At 34.9% G+C, this 19874-nt stretch overlaps 3 protein-coding genes across 3 annotated transcripts; 1 reads left to right on the top strand and 2 right to left on the bottom strand.

Annotated features, from left to right (window-relative positions):
* Nucleotides 1-512: 512 nt before the first annotated feature.
* On the bottom strand, nt 513-1284 carry LOC129321428 (zinc finger protein 7-like). Its single transcript, XM_054967189.1, has one exon. The coding sequence runs from the start codon at nt 1243-1245 to the stop codon at nt 625-627; it is 621 nt and encodes a 206-aa protein (XP_054823164.1). The 5' UTR covers nt 1246-1284; the 3' UTR covers nt 513-624.
* Nucleotides 1285-3333: 2049 nt separating this feature from the next.
* On the top strand, nt 3334-6022 carry LOC129321836 (pentatricopeptide repeat-containing protein ELI1, chloroplastic). Its single transcript, XM_054967765.1, has one exon. The coding sequence runs from the start codon at nt 3781-3783 to the stop codon at nt 5731-5733; it is 1953 nt and encodes a 650-aa protein (XP_054823740.1). The 5' UTR covers nt 3334-3780; the 3' UTR covers nt 5734-6022.
* A 1444-nt stretch (nt 6023-7466) lies between these two features.
* On the bottom strand, nt 7467-16128 carry LOC129322375 (solanesyl diphosphate synthase 3, chloroplastic/mitochondrial-like). The gene is made up of 12 exons (XM_054968699.1): nt 15797-16128; nt 14759-14848; nt 14083-14163; nt 13924-13995; nt 12827-12961; nt 11192-11278; nt 10740-10811; nt 10569-10654; nt 9971-10103; nt 9648-9737; nt 8668-8766; nt 7467-7974 (listed from the first exon to the last, which is right to left on the bottom strand). The coding sequence occupies exons 1-12, from the start codon at nt 15941-15943 to the stop codon at nt 7795-7797; spliced, it is 1272 nt and encodes a 423-aa protein (XP_054824674.1). The 5' UTR covers nt 15944-16128; the 3' UTR covers nt 7467-7794.
* Between the last annotated feature and the right edge of the window lie 3746 nt (nt 16129-19874).

Below are 19874 nucleotides of genomic sequence, written 5' to 3'. Positions count from 1 at the left end.
GATACGAATATAGCATATACAAGTTATCAGCCAAGTTTCTACCAAAAACAAAAAAAGTTATCAGCCAAGATATATATATATATATATATATATATATATATATAAAAGTTGTCAGCCATGTCACCCAATACCAGAATCTTTTTTCTGGCGCGTAAATTTAGGGAAAGAAAGGGATGAAGGTGGTTCAAAAAGAGAGCGCTTGAAGTACAGTGACCATTTTTGTTATATTATGCTATTTTTCTCTCTGTTCTTAGCTAACAAAAAATAAGTTTATTTATATCAGGACATTACGGGAGAAAAATAAAAGAAACACTATAACTTGTTTCTGTAAAGATGAAAGGCATGTGTTGTTAGGGGGCTACAGATAATTATGAAGGATTTTGGTTCAACTAGTTTTGGAATGAAGCTCATATTATATATGTAGCATAAGACTCTGTTTCTGCTATATAATTGGCCTTCTGAATTTTAAAGATAGTTCGAAAGTAGAAAATTCCCATCCTCAATTCCATTCCTAAAAAACACGAGTAATTAAACTAGTATATAATATCATAGCCAAATGCAACACCTAACAAGATAATGAAGAAAGCATCAACTTTAACCAAATCAAATGTAAACAATTTTTTCTCATAGCCTAAGATCTAAGTCAAGTTCATTTCCATCCGATGGTCTCTTTGGTAAATCAATCCTAAAGCTTCCTGGCCAAATCAAATTCATGGCTTGTTCTATCACAAGAGATGACCATGCCATATCAAGCCCAGAATTAGCAACCCCAGATGGAGCAGCCAAAGAAGACCCTTCCCTGGTTGGCTTGTGCATAAGCGAATGGGCATGAACACCCAAAGACTTAGCTGCCCGAGAAGTGCTCGTCGTCGTCGTCGTCGTCATCTTTTGAGATTGGTCCCTTCTGGTTGCTCCTCTTTCTCTCCTGTGCGCATTCTGGTGACCACCTAAGGCTTGTGAACTATAAAACTTCCTCATGCAGAAATTGCACGAGAACAACTTATTCTTGAGACGTTTTGATTGGGGATTTGGGTTTTGAATTCGATCAACCTCCTCAGGCATGTTTCTCTCAACTCCTAAACTCAACCGTTCTCCAACATTATCCTCTTCAGCCACACTAACGAAACTGCCCTTTGTCTTTGACCCTCCATCTACATGTTGTTTGTGGGTGAATTTCTCATCTGCCTCCTCTTCCCTGTGAAAAGTCATTGCGCTTTCTCTCTCCAATAAGAACTTGAGATCCATAGGTTTGAGGGGGATATCAATCACGAGTGTTTGCCCTTAAATAAGAACAATAGGCGGAGGAAGGTCGGTTGAATTTCATTTAGTAAATTATTTTTAAATATGATCTCAGCTTTATTTATATTCTGTGTTACCACCGAGTGATGCATACACTTTTAAGGGACATTGCTATATGTGCTAATGTCATCTTACGGTGTTGGCAATTTATTTCTTCAGATTCTCTCTTGTCTTGAGCTTTACACTTGTTACAGCATATAAAAAAAGGGTTCTGAATGGATAGGTCAAGAACCCTTTACCTGTTGAAAGTGCCATACACTGTTAGGTTACAGTTTAATTTTATCCTTCAAGTGTTCATAGAATAGCATGTTTTTCAAGGCCACAAGTCACCCGAAAAAACAGAAAGTAACCTGATGTCAAAAGATTCAGAACGAGACAGTAGATAACAATGAATTGAATGACTTGGAAATAACTACCAAGACCACCAGAATATAAAAGCCCTCGGAAAGGTAAAGGTATGCTCTTGACACTACTCCACTTGGGTTGATGAACGAAATCTACTCTGGCAAACACATTTCCGCGTCCCAACTTGGGAATTGACCAATTCACAAATAGTGATAGTGAGTGGATAGAGTGGACAATGGTTCTGCACGATCTTTATTATTATTTTTTTAATCGTACAATGATGCAATACTTTTGTTCTGGAGGTTGAATGGGCCCCAAAAACTGTTAATAAGAATGGTGAGAAAGAGTTAAGGGGAAGCATGTGATGTTCTAATTTTTTTTATTCAGCTTCCATATACAAATTATACAAAATGGTTGATTGCTAGTGGACAATAGAAGAAGTGAATTTAGAGCCACTCATGCTTAATTATTCTTAAATTAAGAAATTTCCAGTATTGCTAGCTAGTGTTACAGAGAAGTTTATAATTTACCTGGTAATGACAACGAAAGAGCGGTTACACTTCGCGCCTCATTTAGATAAAATAAGCCAAGTGTGAAGCTGAAAGGATGAGTCAGCTATCGTTTCAGAGACATGCATTATCTTCTTGGAATATCTTAAAGTTCTTAAACATATTAGGGATAAGAGCCAAAATAGTTTGTTAGCTCTTAATTAGAAAGCTGAAATCTGCCTCAGCTCAAAGCGCAGCATCAAAGGACTGCTATTCTAGTGTTTTAGTAATTTGTAGACAACTTTCTAACAATTTGAACGTGAATGCTAATAAATCTAAATAGGCACATCATCAGAATCTCATCAACTTGAAGCATTTTTTATTAAGATGGAAGCAAGCAATCGACAATTACTGGTTCTGAATCAGTTGCGAGGAATCTTTTCCAGTGGTTGGCTTATTCTAATATGTTCCTTTGGGAAATGGAGCTTCTGTTTGGTTTGGTTTATAACTGAAGGAATAAATAAGAGGTACTTTGTCGTGTGTTCATTTTCAAGATAGGCCAACATTACTGGGAGCATTTTTATTCTCGTTGATCAAATCCTGACTGTGAAGGATGCTACGACATACAAAAGCGGTCCCCAATAGATTAAAAGTACTTGATATGATAATAAAACCCTTCAGTTACAAGCTTGTTTATACAGTCCGTTATTCCAAAAATCTGAAAGCATACTCATACATCGATATTTGCCGACAAAAAATATGGTTTTTTTTTCGGCCAGAAATAGATGGGTTGTTTTCTAACCTTTTTTTGTTTTTTTTTAAAAGACTGCACGCGTCTGCTAAAGCAATTATTAACAATAATCAAGTTGAAAATTCTAAAAGTTGTTGCTTGAATGCAATTAATCCTGAGAATTCTAAAAGTTGATGACTTTAATTAAAAACTGATTGAAAAAAGCACATCCAAAATATTTGTCAGAGTTCCATGCACGTTGAAACTGAATGGGAACACGTCTTTTAGTAAAAATTTAAATTTAAATATTAATTCACTACATTGCCATGAATTAGCCCTTCTCATAAAATCCAATTCCTATCGATTATTTGTTGTAAGGTGCAACGACTATCAGGAAACACCCATTTCATCTTGATGTTAGCCGCTGCTTCCTTCAAAACGCTGGCATGTGTTATTGCCAACGAACTAGCATCTTCTCTCTAAGTGGTCCCAAGATCGCGGGATTTCTAATTTATTTGGATATTGTTGATATCTTTGAATATCCATTTAAACTCTGATATTATTAGTCTGGAAAAGCTTCTGTGTTGCTTATTCGCTCCAGTATTTTAGATTTCGATCCGGTTGACAGTTTGTGGCACTTCCTTGCGGACATACCTCCCAGCTCAGCAGCTCTGCTGTTGTATCTTGGCATTAGAAATTTGCTCTCCGCGCGGATCTAACTTTTTTGTTTTGTCAAAAACGGATTCCTGTCGCGTTAAGCTGAATCAACCGAAGATTAGGGTGATTTAGGACCTGTCATTTCAACCAGGACAAACGGCCTCAAAGATTTCTCCTTTCTCCTTTCTCCTTTTTTTTTTAAGCATATAATCCGAGGCAGTTATGGTTCCATAAACTTGAAAAGCCGTTAAGCTAACAACTATGCCCGCAGCCACTCTCTTCGGCACCTCATCTTCACCGGCTGCGAGGAGGAACTTGTCATCTCCGTCATCACAATGTCCTTCTCCTTCCTACTCTGTTACCACCAGTTCTGCTGCCGCGGCGCCGTCGTCTTCAAGCAGTCATCTTCTGCAAGTAGACAGGGTTGCCCTCCTAATAGACAAGTGCAATTCCGTTAATCATCTTCTTCAAATCCACGCTGCTCTCCTTCGTCGCGGTCTAAACCAACATCCTGTATTGAATTTCAAGCTCCAACGCTCCTACTCCTCCTTTGGTCGACTTGACTACTCTGTTTCCCTCTTCGATCGAACTGATAACCCGAATGTGTTTTTATGGACTGCCATTATACACGCCCACACCCAATGCGGTCTTTCGGAGCAAGCCCTGCTCTATTACGTACAAATGCTGAGCCAATCTATCCAACCCAATGCCTTCACATTCTCCTCTGTACTTAGAGGCTGTTCGCTGAAATCTTGTAGAGCTCTCCACTCGCAGGTAATCAAATTCAGTTTTGATTCTGATTTGTATGTCTCCACAGGGTTGCTTGATGCGTATGCCCGAGGGGGCGATGTTATGTCTGCAAAACAACTGTTTGATTCAATGCCTGAAAAGAGTTTGGTCTCTTTGACGGCCATGCTTACCTGTTATGCGAAGCATGGTCACATTCAGGAGGCTCGCGTGTTATTCGAAGAAATGGAAGAGAGGGATGTGGTTTGTTGGAACGTAATGGTTGATGGGTATGCCCAGCATGGATACCCTAAAGAATCGTTATCGCTTTTTAGGCAAATGTTAGCCGCAAAAGTTAAGCCTAATGAAATCACTGTGTTATCAATTCTTTCTTCTTGCGGGCAGCTTGGAAGTTTGGAGTCTGGTAGATGGCTCCATTCATACACTGAGAACAATGGTATTCAGATCAATGTCCGTGTGGGTACTGCTCTGGTTGATATGTACTGCAAATGTGGCAGTTTGGACGACGCACGCAAGGTTTTTGATAAAATGCATGACAAGGACGTTGTAGCTTGGAATTCAATAATCATGGGATACGCTATTCACGGATTTAGCGAAGAAGCTTTTCGAATGTTTGATATGATGTGTAGCATAGGACTCCAACCCACCGACATTACCTTCATTGCCATTTTGACTGCTTGTGGGCATTCTGGTCTAGTCTGCAAAGGGTGGAGTTTTTTCAATTCTATGAAGAATGAATATAATATTGAACCGAAGATTGAACATTTTGGATGCATGGTGAATATTCTTGGCCGAGCTGGACAAGTTCGAGAAGCTTACGATCTTGTTAGGAACATGAAGATTGATCCAGACCCTGTCCTATGGGGAACTTTGCTATGGGCTTGTAGACTCCATAACGAAGTTTCTCTGGGCGAGGAAATTGCCGAGTTTCTTGTGAGCTATAATCTAGCGGGTGCAGGGACATATGTACTTCTTTCTAATATATATGCTGCTGCTGGCAACTGGGATGGCGTGGCAAAGGTTAGATCATTGATGAAAGAAAGTGGAGTTGAGAAAGAGCCTGGTTGTAGCGTAATTGAAGTGGACAACAAGGTGCATGAATTTCTTGCTGGAGATTTAAGACACCCGAAGAGCAAGGAAATATATTTGATGTTGGAGGAGATGAACAGTTGGCTGGAGGCGAACGGTTATACGCCACAGACGGGCGTCGTTTTACATGATTTAGGGGAGCGTCAAAAGCAGCTTTCCCTGGAAGTTCACAGTGAGAAGCTTGCCATGGCTTTTGGGCTTATCAGTACCCGAGCCGGGACCACAGTCAAGATCGTCAAGAATCTTCGAGTTTGTTTGGATTGTCATGCTGTGATGAAGTTGATATCGAAGATCACCAAACGTAAAATTATAATGAGGGACCGAAACAGATTCCACCACTTCGAGAACGGATCCTGTTCGTGTGGGGATTTCTGGTGAACCACATTCAATCCTCTTTTTCCTTGGATGAGCACCATTTTTAGAAGCAAGCAGCGGTACTGACATAATTGATCTCAGATTTGGCCCTTAAAAGGTTTAACCATGGGCTCTCAAGTTCAAATGCTGGTGTGAAGAACTGAAGAAAGTATGCCGCCGTGCCTCATAAACTTGTCAGAGTGAGGATCCAAAATTTCTCATAGTTACAATCCATCTAAATATATGGCATCCTATGTTTACTCATTCAGTAATTCATGAGAAATCATAAAGAAAAAAAATATCATTCAAAGGATGATTGAGGCAATTTAATATCAAATAAAGATAAAATTTTTTTGAAATATCACTGCAAATTAAGGGACTAATTTAAAAATAATTTTAAATAAAAAATATTATAATTTTAAACTAGATGTGTTAAAAGAAAAACAGAAGTATTATAATATTTTTTCATTTACAACTATTTTTAAATTAATCATCTAATCTTATAATAATATTTAAAAAGAATATTTTTATTTAATATTAAATTATGTCAACGTTCGGTGTTTTCCCAATCATAAATGAACTCCAAGCTTCACAAAGCCTACGTGCTATACCTTTATATCACCGAGTGACCTAGTCCACTAGTTGTCTCTCCCCCTTCGGCCAATATATATATATATATATATATATATATATTTGTCTCTCCCTGATCCCAAATAATATTCATGGAGGAGATTATCCTTGCACTGTTCTGCTAAGCACAGAAGAAGCCTGTGCCGAACAATCCTGGAAATCTATGGAACCATGTTCCTTCATGACGTTATCTATTATTCTCAAATATTTTCTAATTTATTAAGAGGGTTGTGGCAATATGAGGATAAAATCATAAGAATGCGCTCTTTGAAATAAAAATACCATAAGATTTTATACATTAGTTGATTGATTGACTGTCATGTATATCTTGAGAGCGCATGTTTTGTTATTCATTTCGTGTCCCTCCCGTTGCTTCCTTTGTTGCAGGCTTCTAAGCAAGATCATTCGTCAACCATCTTACGCGTTACTATTTCTTTGACGCAGCTTTCTGTATTTTCCACACCTTCCAACTTCTTAGAATTGACTCTCAATTCGTTATACTCTCAAAATCCTCATGCTCCAAGCGACACACAACATTTAAGAACTCTTAGGCCTTGACCTCATCATAACACCTGGATCCCCCTAAAATGCTACAAGTAAAAAGAGCGAAGATAAAAAATAACAAGACCCACTTTTGGTTGTGGGGTTCATGTAAAAAGAATGGGAAAAAGACAGTTCAATTCTAATAGATTAAATTAATGATAATTAAATCTCAACAAACTTTTATAAAAAAATAGATTGCCCAGTTACAATCTAAAACTTACATTTAATATTTAAATATTCATTTATAATTAAAACTCCTGAATTTATAATTATTTAAATCAACTTTTTCATCTTATTTTAAAAAAAATTATTAAAACTTAATTATCATTAATTTAATGTTTTAAAACCTAACCGTCATTCCCTCAAAAAGAAATGATATCCATCATTCTTCCTATTAATCTCCATTTGATCATGATGAATTCAGATTGCAAAAATGCACGACTCGTTCTCACTCTACCAAATCGGTAAATACATAAAGACCATAGCGATTGGTAATGAGAATTAAGGCCTAAAAATTTTAAAAAAAAAATACAAAAAGGATAAAAATGAATAACTAAATCCTAGAAACGGGATTTCCCGTCACCTTGCAGAAATAATGTTACCAATTTTAAAGAATTTGTGGCCGAACAACTCAGTTGTACATTTTATTATATAACAACCTAGGGGGATGGTGAGGAAGTATAGAAAAAAGAAATCTAAAAGCATGATTTCTATATTCCACTCTTGAAGTATAGAAACAGGAAATAGACCCCCAGAGACAAGCAAGGACGGAGAATACCGAGAAAGAAGGAACAGACGGACGCTACAAACCAGGGATTTCTTCTTACCTTCTGTTGCCAGTGAGAGAAAAATTTAAGAATAGCAGCAGAACGATTGTTCAACCGTCCATTTTAATTTAATAGCCTCCGGTTTTCATTTTGTTCTTGTAATGACTCTCTGAGTAAGATCTATTAGTGCTCTCCTTGATCTTTTTACTTCCTCATTATTACTCTCCGGTAAAGAATCAATTGATGCTGCTGCAAGGTTAGCATGCTTTATGGCTAGTTCCCTTGTCCTCTGTATACCTCGGCTTTTTCCCAGATAATCCAGAGCCTGCATTAACGAATATGCAATTTATGAAGTCGAGTTATCGCATGTCAAAACATAACTGATCACTCGGACATGTTAATACCCAGGCATAAGTTCTCGTATTCGCGGTCCAATCTTACACTCCTATATTAAATCATATGAATAGAATTCAATAATACAACTTCAACAAACAAAAAGAATAAATATGTAACTAGCACTGCTTCTCTGTTCAACTTGTGTACAAAATTTTAATTGTGACCCCAGATTTTGGGCTGTTAAACCAGCATATCCCAATTCTTAGTAATTTGGGTTGAGAAATGTAAAAGGCAATCAGATAGAAGTGGAGGTATTAAAAAATTAAAAAAAAAATCGGTTTTGCTGTATTACCTTAAAAATTTAGAACATGAGACTGCATATAGTCATGTAGTTAATAACAATTGCAATACCTATAATATATGCAGTTACTAACAACTGCAAAAGGACTTAGTTCAGCATAAAAAATATGTCAAAGGATCACTTTGTAGAAAAAGCCCAATGATTTGCTCAACCTGAAATCTCAGGTCACGAAGAGTCACACAATTAATGAATGACCAAAACTAGACGTCAAACATAGCAGAATAGCACATTCACCAAAGTCTCAGATATTTAAATAGTAGTCCTAGATATATTGGGGGAAAAATAAATAACATTGAAAGCAAGCACATCACCATAACTTACAAGTTCAACATTTGCAGGGTTGTCAAAGCCCTGCTCGACCACTGTACGCAACTCAGGGAAATCCTCCATTGCAAATAATATTGGAGCTGTCACAATTCCCTGCACAAATTTTATCAGGCAACAGTTTCATCGATAAGACAGTCATCTGTAAACGACACTTAAGATCATAGTGAAATTACAAAGTAAAAAAGCAACATGAAGGTCACGTGCAAATCCAAGTATCAAAATCAAAACATAAATAAGGCCCTGGAAACACAAACGCTTAGATGTAACCAAAATTGGAAGGTTCAAACAAAGAAAAACCCCCAAATATGAGCATAAAAGACGAGAGAAAAACGTACTATTGATCATACACTAATAGATTAAATAAATATACACTCTATAACATGTGCATTAAAACAAAATACTCTTAGGATTTGACAAAGGGATTTCAGAAGATAATTTAGTGCGTGTTTTGGTTTTATGTTAAAAACAACCAAACCCTGGTTTTGGTGGTTGTTAAACTAAATAAGTTCTTACACCACTTGTAAATATATTTAAAGGAAATTCAATGGCGTCAAAAATAGGACCAAGAAAGGGTAGGTGTAAACCACACAAATCTAAGTAACAATTTGTACAATCAACAATTTGACCTTAGGCTACTAAATGAAATAAGGATCGTCAAACATAAAAAAGAATCCTAATAATAATAGCTGTGTGAAATAACATTTTTTTCATCAATTGAGACTTTATTGTGATTTTGGAATTTATTAGTACTTTGGTCTCAAAGTATTATGGTTCTTAATAGATGCCAAGTGTCGACATAAACAAGGATAGCATTCATTCAATTCAAAGAGACAAAGAACAATGGTTCTTTTGATGGACGGTCATCCTATGGAACTGGGCTGACTACCAAATATACATAGGCTTTTAGCAAACAGTTTCAAATCACATTCAAAACATCAAAATGAACTTTGAAACAAGAGAATTTACAAAATTACATGGCGAATGTCTGATAAAGAACCCTTTCCAAGTGAAGTTGATGTGCCCGTGAAATCAAGCACATCATCTATCAATTGAAATGCCAGCCCCTGCAAATCATAGGTAAAAGAAATTGAAATTGAATTATAACATCCAGATAAATTCAGAGAAAAATACATATCAAGTAAGAAACAAGCAGAAACAAAGCTACAAAGTCCCCAGATACAGAGTAGGACATCCTGTAGGCTTCCCCCTATTCTCTGTCTGCAAGGAATCTCACTATCTAGTGTGTTATTTACAATGGAATAGCAACACAATACTTAGATTTGAAAAATATACCAACCAGATTTTTTCCATAATCAAAAGCCAACATAGCAACTTCTGCTGTATGCCCCCCAAGCAGGGCAATTGCCTTGCAACTATTTGAAATTAATGATGCAGTCTTGTAGTATGTCTTTTGCATATAATATTCCATGCTGCAGATATAGACTATTGTTAGAGAGATGCTATGGTAACAGAAGAAGAAAGATATGAGAGAGAGAGAGAGAGAGAATCAATAACACAACATTTATCAATGGTCTTTCCCCCCATCTTTCAATCTATTTAGAATGGAAACTAACTAATCTTAGCTACCCGTAGCATCTGAGTTGGTTTATAATGTACAGCTTCCAGCTGCAGCAAATATTTAACATATCAAGAAGTAATGAACCGCAAGTATCTTGGAATTCTATGCATTTATAAATGTAAATTCATTTGTGTTTGTTTGGGGAAAAAAAATTAATTGAACATTTACATCTCATTTAAATATATTGATATTTTGCCAGAATAACCCTATGATATACAGAGCACTGACACATATTTATCAATAGTGAGGTTAACTCTTTCGATACCCCACAGCAAAAAGCAGATGCATGTGACAGGAGCGTTGCTCAGAATTATACCTGCACCGTTGACCAGATGTTGTACTCATTTGCATGGTCTCCCCTGTTACAAGATGTTCTACTACTGTTGCCAACAAAGATACAACCTACAGATGCACAGTCATTCGGCTGACCAACAGTTTTAAGTGAATAGGCAAGTAATTGTGTGCATCATCAAAGAAATTTTCTAACCTCTGTGTTTTTCAGTGAAGCAAGAGCAACACATGCCCGAGAAAGCAAAAAATCTCCTGCTAACACTGCCAACTGCATCAAAAACCAAACAGGTATAGAAAAACTGGTACAGAGTTGAGAGAGAAACTGGCACTCAATTCAAGTAAGTACCATTGATCAAAATCAAATCAACAAGTCTACTAAGCATCTTTCATTTATAACATAAAAGAGAAGTAAGCAAACTCTAGTTAGGTTCCTTTCTACCTCTAAAAGATCTGAAACCAACTTCTGAACTGACTAATTAATATCGCTGTATTTTGTTAATTTATTAATATTAATAATACTGACTCCTTAAACATATAAAAAACAAGCAGCTCAAGCAGGCCACACCTACCACAAATTTGGATCCGGAAAACATCACGGAGCAAAGATAAACAACAGCACATACCACACAGGCAAAAGGAAACACATACCTTATTACCCATCACAAAATTTAATGAACCAATACCACGTCTTGTATCAGCGTCATCTAAAACATCATCATGAAGAAGACTCGCCACCTAAGAAAAAATTACAGCATTTGTTCAAAATGATAATTTGGTGACCTTTTTGCCCTCAGGGGGGGTTGGAGGGTGTGGGGGGGGTCATCGTTACAAAATCACAACTGTGTATGTGAATCACTTAAAATGACGGTATGAGACACCATTCTATATCTGCTAAAGATTTTTTTATTTTTTTACTAACTATATTTGTTGAAGATGTGAAGCAATCAATTCCATTGGTTAATCTCAATGCCACTAGAAGATATTTCAGTGCCACCTTAGGAATTTTCCAACTGACCTAACTGATAATTACTTTGGATAGGGGGAGGGGAAGGGGAAGGAAAATGAATAAAAAATCCACCCAATGCTAAATTCTGTTGCCTGGTTCAGTTATTTAGTCTAAGGAGAATGTATCATAAGCTTGGCATATACAAGAATAAACAAATCAAATAGGGGTAAAAGAGCAGGGAGGAATTGGTCAACCATTAGAATGATCATAAAAAGGTAACAATACTTGAATGCCAAGTATCCGGAGTCCATAAGGATTATATTTAAAGCTATGAGAACATAACTTCAGTCAGTAATGGCTGATTTAAGGTTTAGCTGCTTTACACTAGACATTTTATCTGCTATTAATAGGAAAGAGGCCCATATTCAGTTCCAGGGCAAAATTTCTAGATAAATGGATGATGGATCATTGACAAAAATAATTTAGCATGCATTCAATTGCACACATGGAAAACTACAGAAGAAACCATAAATCAGAACTAGGAAGGTGTCTGCATAACAATTTCTGCTGCTGGTTCGTTGTTATCCAGTCAACAGACTTGCCTCATTAAAATCATCTTAAAATATTCCACATTTTGTGCATAGTGGCTGCAAGAATTTATCTCACAAAATTACTACATACACGAGAAGAAACTAGAGAAAAAATCAAGTCCTTTCCTCAGCATTAAATTCGTAAATATAAAAAAACTGGGTAAGGTTGAAAACGTGTGGACTAAGGGAGCAGACAATAAGGACTATTTAAAAGTGAACAAATCAGTTGCAATATTCTCCAGACAGATCTAAACAAGAAAACAGCCACATCTATAAGCTAGGAAGGCTGGACACTAACACAACACTAAACCTGACAGTGACAGACATTGAATCGTGGAAACAATCTGGAGCATCCATATGTAATTTAAAGAATTGAGCCATGCCTGATATGAGCATTCAACAAGTTCAAACATGGACACAGCCTTTTTAAAGTGTTACTGCTTCATAGTATATGCTTTGCCAGGAATTGGTAATATCAAACATAAGGTACAGATGCATCATAAATGGTGGTGCAATTACAACTTAGTAAAATGCAGATAAATATTTTATGCATCTCTTTCAACACATCAGACTGTGCACTTTATTACATAGAGACATTAGCAGTGACATTATCAAACAAAGTACCAATAGATGCCACAGCCTTAATAGTCAAGAGAAGGTAATTTAAATTCATTCTTAAGGCATCATTGCCAGTGATATGAAGAAAACAGTATCCTCTTAATAAAGGAAATTTTATGAAGCACTAACATGGATCATCTCTGTAATTTCGGCTATGCATTGCTGCCTTGAACGCAGTTCAGTTGTCAAAGTGCCTTCTAGCTCATTAGATGGAGATGAGTTGGGTATTTGCACGTTTAATGCTGTTGACATTAATAAAATAATCTGTACAGAGTTTATTTGCCAATCAATATTGAGTATATGAAAGTACCACACAAGAAAGATCATTAGCACAATGGTAAACTATCAAATAAGACATTTTATCACCATATATCTAAACACACCAGCAAAGAATAAGTGATGGAAACTAAGGTAATATCAGATGCTTAAGTCCCACATTGAGTAGTATGAAATGCACTATGACGTATGATAGTTCTCCCACCTCACTGGTAAGCTTTTGAGAGAGGGGTTCCCACCACACTTTGTTGCCCAACAATAAGTATCAAAGCTATGGTCAATGATTGTGAAAAAGACTAGGAGGATTCTGATCATCAAAGAAGCCTAGCAAAAGTGACACTAAGTGAAGTGCCAAAAAGGGTAGCCATGGAAATGCCAGCTCTCCAAGGATATCGAGTTGATGGAGAACAAAGTGTAGCCATGGAGATGTCAGCTCTCCAAGGATATCAAATTGATGGAGAAAAAGGTCGTTTGAGATACATAAGTCCCATATTAACTAGTATCAAATAGGATGCTCCGTTGAGTACTGAAGAGGGTTCGTTGTTCCACCTCAATAGCTAACATTTCAATGATGAATCCTCTAGTGGATGACCATCACAAACCAATAGAACAATTTGAAAAAAAAAAATCACATGAAGGTTTTCCCAGCAAGATCTAATTCACACTCTGTATAAACATAATTCCACTGACCTTTTCGCTTCCAAATATTTTTACATAATTGTGTGAACATGAGTATAACATTGTATGAAGAGTTTGTTGACGTGTTAGTGGACAATGGATATCAATGTGTTAGCTTGAGAGCCAGGTGGAGGGTAAAGAATTTCAAAACTTTATGAGCATCATTCCAATGGTAGTTCCTCCCACAAGGCATGCAGTATCAAGCCAAATCAAAGTAAAATTTTTACCTAAATAGTAAAACAAGATCTGCATATGATAATAAATTTTCTTACTGTGGGACGAAATCTTTTTCCCTCCACCCCCATTTTGAAAAAGTATTCAGCAGCTGAGGCAAGCTTAGGAACCTGTCGCATGAGATCCAGCTTTCACCGTGGAATATGCTAATGCTTCCAAGGATACAAGAATTGAAAAGAAAGCAATACATCTGATACCTCAGCAACAACCATTGCTCGCAGCCTATTAGCAAGATGAGATAGTTCATCGGCAACCAGCGAAAATGGGTCAAGTTGGTCCTGAAAACAGTTCATGCATCTCAAAAGGGGAGTAATAATCAATTAAGAAGCATTAAAGTTGGAAGAAAATCTTCCCAATATTTTGTCCCTTTTTCTTTGCATTTACTAATTTTTTACCAAAAAATATACTTGAATTGGTTGAGACAGTTCAAGTTGTGCCTTATGATAATTTATAAATATCTCAGAAGAGAAATAGGTAGTGCAGATTGAAATCCACCCACTTCATTCTTATACTTTTTCTTTCAACTCACCAAGCACATATGCAGGCAGGCATGCATGCATGCCACACATCACAGAAACTAAGATTGTAGAAAATTAAGGATTTTTCTTTTTTCCAGCTTTCAGCATCCACACATTATGCGCTAAGACATACTGATACTAGTATTCAGGACATGATATGAAACAGGCACCATAACGCAAGAGAAGACATAATAGTGATTTAACTGCAATTTTAACTGTCCGATATGAGATTATAATTTTATTTTGCAAATATAAAAGATTATACATTAGAAAAATATATAATCCTCTGAGATGTGGTAAATCTAAATCACACCAGAAGACAAAAGGAGGTGCAAAAGGAACATACTATACTAACCTCAATTATGGAGCTGCTCTGATTATGGAATAGATGACTAGCACTATGCAGCGTGGGTAGACAGTTAGAGAAAATTAAACTTCTAAAAACCTGCAACTCATGAAACAATGTACAATTAGAACGAAGCCCTGCAATATAGACAACCACAAATATGTATTACTCAAATTTTACAAGCATGATCCAGAAATTACCAAAACATCTCTAAATACTTTATACGAGAAAGGGAAACAAGCACAACGAAGGTTGTGTGTGCCAATGGAGAAAATGCGAATCATAACCTATATTCTATAAATAATTTCTCCAGTTAGATATAATTCTTTGCTGATGTAGATTCATGGCCGAAAAATTTATATTCAAGTTTATACGAGTTATGCTGTCTACTTCTCATTAGCCAGTACGGCATATTTTCTTCCAGTTATCAAAGTACAAAAATTTGCAAACGAAACTTAATAGATATAGTTTAAGTTAACCACTCGTTGTTTGAGTTCGCAATTGAGTGAAACACACGAAAGATATCCTGGTCCAACCTTCTAAAAACCCACAGACCTGTCTTATGTGTCACTCCAAGCTTCGCAGCTGCAGATTAGTGTCATTATCAAAGTACAGCCAGCAGCAAGAAGAGTCTCTCCTCATAAAATTACTTCATTGTGACTCACAACTAGTTTTCCTCTTTTATTTTTTATTTTGCTTTCTCCACTCTTTTTGTTGATAAAACGGAAAGGGCAAAAGTAAACAACGTCTTAAAACCGGGAAGTCTAAACAGATTGTTAGCACAGTAATTGTGCTATTAAATTGTGTTCTTCTTCAGGAAATTAAGTCAAGTTAAATAATATAAAGCAATGTTCCGCCGCTATACGTTGCTCAAAATCATCGTTCCATTAGGGGAACATGTTGTTAGTGAATATGTAAAAGTAAACTTTGGGAAGTCGGATCTGAGAAATAGCTATTAGGTATTCCGGCGACGTTTTCAAAGCTATACAAATAGATGGGGAAGCCTAAAATCGAGGAAAACACGCCAAATCTCGGAAATGGCATTACCTTTCCAGCTGAGTTTTCAGGAGACTGACAAATATGCGACAGAATAAGTTGGTGATTCTGGCCTCGGCCAGAGGGAAACCGCCGACATCCGTTCAAGCTGCCTCTGTGATTTCTAGATATCCTATAAAGTGCCCGGGAAAATAACATCGTGCAAAAATAAAATTGGCTTCAGAAACAGGAAGAATTTGAGGTAGCGGACGAGCAGCCAGGAATGGTCAAAGAGATAAAAACATAACCGCCTTTGTTTGAAAAATGACCACTGCGTTTGGTATCAGTGTTGTGACGACGGCAGAGCTCAACCATACATCCTGACGTTCAACTTTGTTTTCAATGCGTGCTTTTAATTTTATTTAGAAGATTACAAATAAAAATTATAAATTTTTAAAATCTCAATTAAATTCTCCAAAAGGAAACCATCATCATCCAAGTGATAGTTCAAAATCAACCTCTCCACGGGGCGGTCAAGGACGTGGCCGCGTCTCGCGTCTTGGCTTGGGCGCACTCGTGGGGACTGCGCTGGGGAGCGAGAGACCTGCCAATATGACCACACCCTTATGGCCGGGCTCGTATGGGCTGAGTCCAGTGCCTTATTTGTCCGATTTTTTTTTTTTTTTCAGTCTGACTCAAATTATTTGGACTCGTGGCTAAACCTGAAAATTGGAGTCAGGTGATTCGAACGAGGCAGGTTTATTTAAATCAATTTAAAATATTTTATTCTCTTAAAAAATTTATATAATTAATTTTGACTTTAATTTTTTTTGGCCGAGTTAGGGTTGGTTCATAGGACTTAGCCAAAATTATTAATTTTATATACATATAGAATTGTGAATTTCAATGATCGGATTTATTTAAATTAAGTTTAAAATATCATATCTTCTTAAAAAATTTATATAGTTAAATTTAATCCTGACTTTTTTTGATTAGATTTGAGCAAATCCATCGGGCTTGGCTCAAATTACCGACTCTACCAAAAATCTTATTTTTTGTGGTAAAATTTAAGTTTTTATTGTTATCACAATATATATTCAACTCTGGATTATTAAAAAAAATGTCTGAAGTCCAACTTGAGTGATAAAAATCCAAACTCTAAAGAATTTGAAGTTAAAATACCCCTAACCCAGCATGGTACAGCCTTAAAATATCGGTGCTTCGTGAATGAATAAATTTTTTTCAAAAGAGGGAGTTAATTAGGAGCTTGAAGCTGGTGAGGGTGCACATGCTGGGCAAGGGGAAATGGGAGCAAAGGGGAGATGAAGCTGTTTGTGTTTAAAAGAGAAAAGGTTAAAAAAACAAAGAAAGAAAGAGAGCTTAAAGTTAGTCCAGTTCATTTTATTAAGATTTATCAAGCTCAACTTCAAAAGTCATTTTATGCTCAAGATCTTCGTTTTTCAACTACTGATCCTCATTTTTAAAGATGGGTAAAACAAGCTAGTTTAGCAAGTTCGTCTTATATATTCAGCTCCAGTGGAGACTAGTAATGATAAATGAGATTCTATGGATATATCATTATCGAGTTAAAGTAATGATATAACCATTGGGGTCAGGAATAAATTTAAATAATAATAACACAATGTATAAATTAAATGTGCATCCCCCGATCCCTGCCCACTTTATTTTAGTCAAGGGACAACCACACGTGCGCTGGTACAAATAGATTAAACGTGCATTCCCAATCGCCCACGTTCACCTTGTCCCCCCGAGGGTGGTTTGATGAAATAATTTCTTGTACATGTTAAAATAATTTATTACCATCACTGTACTACCGTGCTAGATGATCGATGTCAATAATGTCTCGAGCCAAAAAATAAATTTTAAAAATAATAAACATGTGTAGTGGCAATGTCAAAATCCTAAATTAGGAGGTGCAACATTTTTTTGAGCTTCGGTTGAATATATTAAAATTTTTTTGAAACCCAAACATTTTTAAAGTTAAATTAAGAAGTGTAAAAGAGTAAAATATATAATCCATTTTTGTGATTTTCTTCAAATTCAAGGGGTGCGTTTGCCTCCTGAATGACAAATAACGCCGCCCATGAACATATGTATATATGTGTACGTATATAAACACACTTAAATTAGTCCTTGATCCTTAATACGTAACTATTTCTTTCTTTTTGGTTAATAGATGATGGAATCAATTTCTATTTCTAAGAGAAACACGCATATGTGTGTTATATATATGAAACGATACCTTTTCCCTTGCTATTTTTAGAATGCTGTGTTCATCATGTTTATGGTGATGAATTATATGTAACATATAAAATTAGTTATATTCAATAATTTGGTTATTTTTATATATAAGTAGTTTACATGTTATGTACTTTAATACTATATTAATTGTATGGTATCAATATAAGAAATGAGATATATCAATTTGTTTCACACAAAACCAAAATTTCTTATTTTATCAATAAAGCTTGCTTCAAATTTGTTTTTCTTGATGATTTAATATTTCTCATTCAAATGATAACTCATTCCAATTTTATTTGATCAAAGGCATTCCAAATATGTTTCACATAAAACTCTATTGTATTTATTACCTACTCCTTCTGTTATTTTTCTCTTTCCTTAAACGATTGTGTTTATTTGTTTGGTTCATTGGTTTTGTATTCACACACACATTTACTTATGGTTATGACGAAGCTTAAGTTTATATATTTTTAATTTTTAATGTTCTCGTTTTTATATTTTAAATTTTTAATTGCCTTTGTAAAATTCACTGTGCTAAATTTTATTATGTTTGGGATTAGATAAAATGAATGGCTATGCAAAATAATACTACCAAAGACTTGGAGCATTTCATGTGATGTGTAGCGTCATTCTAGAAGATAATGAATGAAAGTGTTTATAGATTAATGTATATTATATTAAAAAGGCCTCATGTTAGGTTTATTGATTTGATTATTTTTATATATAAGTAGTTTACATGCACCTAAATAATATATTAATTGCGTGGCATTAGCTTCAAAAGTGAGTTATATCATTTTGTTGTGCATAGAATCAGTGTTTCTTTTTTTAAGCTCACATCAAATGTTTTTCTTAACAATTTAAATTATTTTTAATTTAAATCCTGATTTAAATACCTATTATTTAAAGTAATTGTCGGATAATTCATTTTGAATTTTGAACTGTAGAGTTTTTATCACTCATGAAAATTAAATTTATAATTGTATTATAAATTCTCCATTTATATTTTTATTACAAGTTCGACATTTATAATAAAAAAATACATACTTTTTAAAACTACGATTAACTATAGTTGTCCGCAATATTTAATGCTAACAATGTCAATCTTTTAAAATAAAAATTTTAAATTTTTTTAAAATAGTTGAATCGTTATAGAAATACAATGATGTATTTCATATTTGAATTTACTAAATGACTTAAATCTATTCATTCAATGAGTATATCAATTATATTGTTGAATAATATTAATATTTAAAAATTACCAAGGCGTATTTCCTTATAAAATTTTAAAATAGCTCTCACGATGGCAAGAGTTCTCACATTCGTTGTCCTCTTTAAAAATTTAAGATTTGGTGGTTTTTTAGTATTTTATGACAAAATATCTTATAACAATCTAGTCAAATCAAATAATTATTGTTGTGACATATGTGACACTCATTAAATGATAAGATTGTCCATTCATTAAATTTAAATATAATGCATCTAATAAAATTACTATAGTTCTATCATAATTTATTAACAAATTTTATTATATATTTCTCCTCTTTTATATATAAGCAAAATTTTTATATGATTTGTTGTTATTATACTGGGTGTCCCCAAAGGGACTGATTTGTTGTTATTCTTTTACAAGCAAAATAATAATTTTCAAAAAATATTTATGACATCTTTCCTTAATTACTCTTTATTAAATTATAGTATCATTGAATTAGAAAATAAATTAAATGTTAATGACAAGTGCATCTTAACTCAAACTTTTTAATTTCAAGAATAATTATTAGGACTAACTAATATTTTTAAAATACGTGAATTGATTAAAATTTTTTCATATATATAAAAAATAACAATAAGTTGATTGATTTAAATAATAAAATATTATATTTTATAATTT

The sequence above is a fragment of the Prosopis cineraria genome, unplaced genomic scaffold (genome assembly GCF_029017545.1).
Source record: "Prosopis cineraria cultivar Desert tree isolate PC_DT_omini unplaced genomic scaffold, ASM2901754v1 PC10, whole genome shotgun sequence".
NCBI lineage: Eukaryota > Viridiplantae > Streptophyta > Magnoliopsida > Fabales > Fabaceae > Prosopis > Prosopis cineraria.
This window is presented reverse-complemented; position numbering and strand designations above follow the sequence as displayed.

What these genes read in the sequence shown, in the direction of transcription:
- LOC129321428 (XM_054967189.1), bottom strand. Translation starts at nt 1,245, where the DNA reads ATGGATCTCAAGTTCTTATTGGAGAGAGAAAGCGCAATGACTTTTCAC.
- LOC129321836 (XM_054967765.1), top strand. Translation starts at nt 3,781, where the DNA reads ATGCCCGCAGCCACTCTCTTCGGCACCTCATCTTCACCGGCTGCGAGG.
- LOC129322375 (XM_054968699.1), bottom strand. Translation starts at nt 15,943, where the DNA reads ATGTTATTTTCCCGGGCACTTTATAGGATATCTAGAAATCACAGAGGC. An exon ending in GAAAAAGATTTCGTCCCACA is followed by an intron (nt 12,962 to 13,923) that starts GTAAGAAAATTT and finishes AACTCTGTACAG; the next exon opens with ATTATTTTATTAATGTCAAC. An exon ending in AAATTACAGAGATGATCCAT is followed by an intron (nt 11,279 to 12,826) that starts GTTAGTGCTTCA and finishes ATTTTTTCTTAG; the next exon opens with GTGGCGAGTCTTCTTCATGA.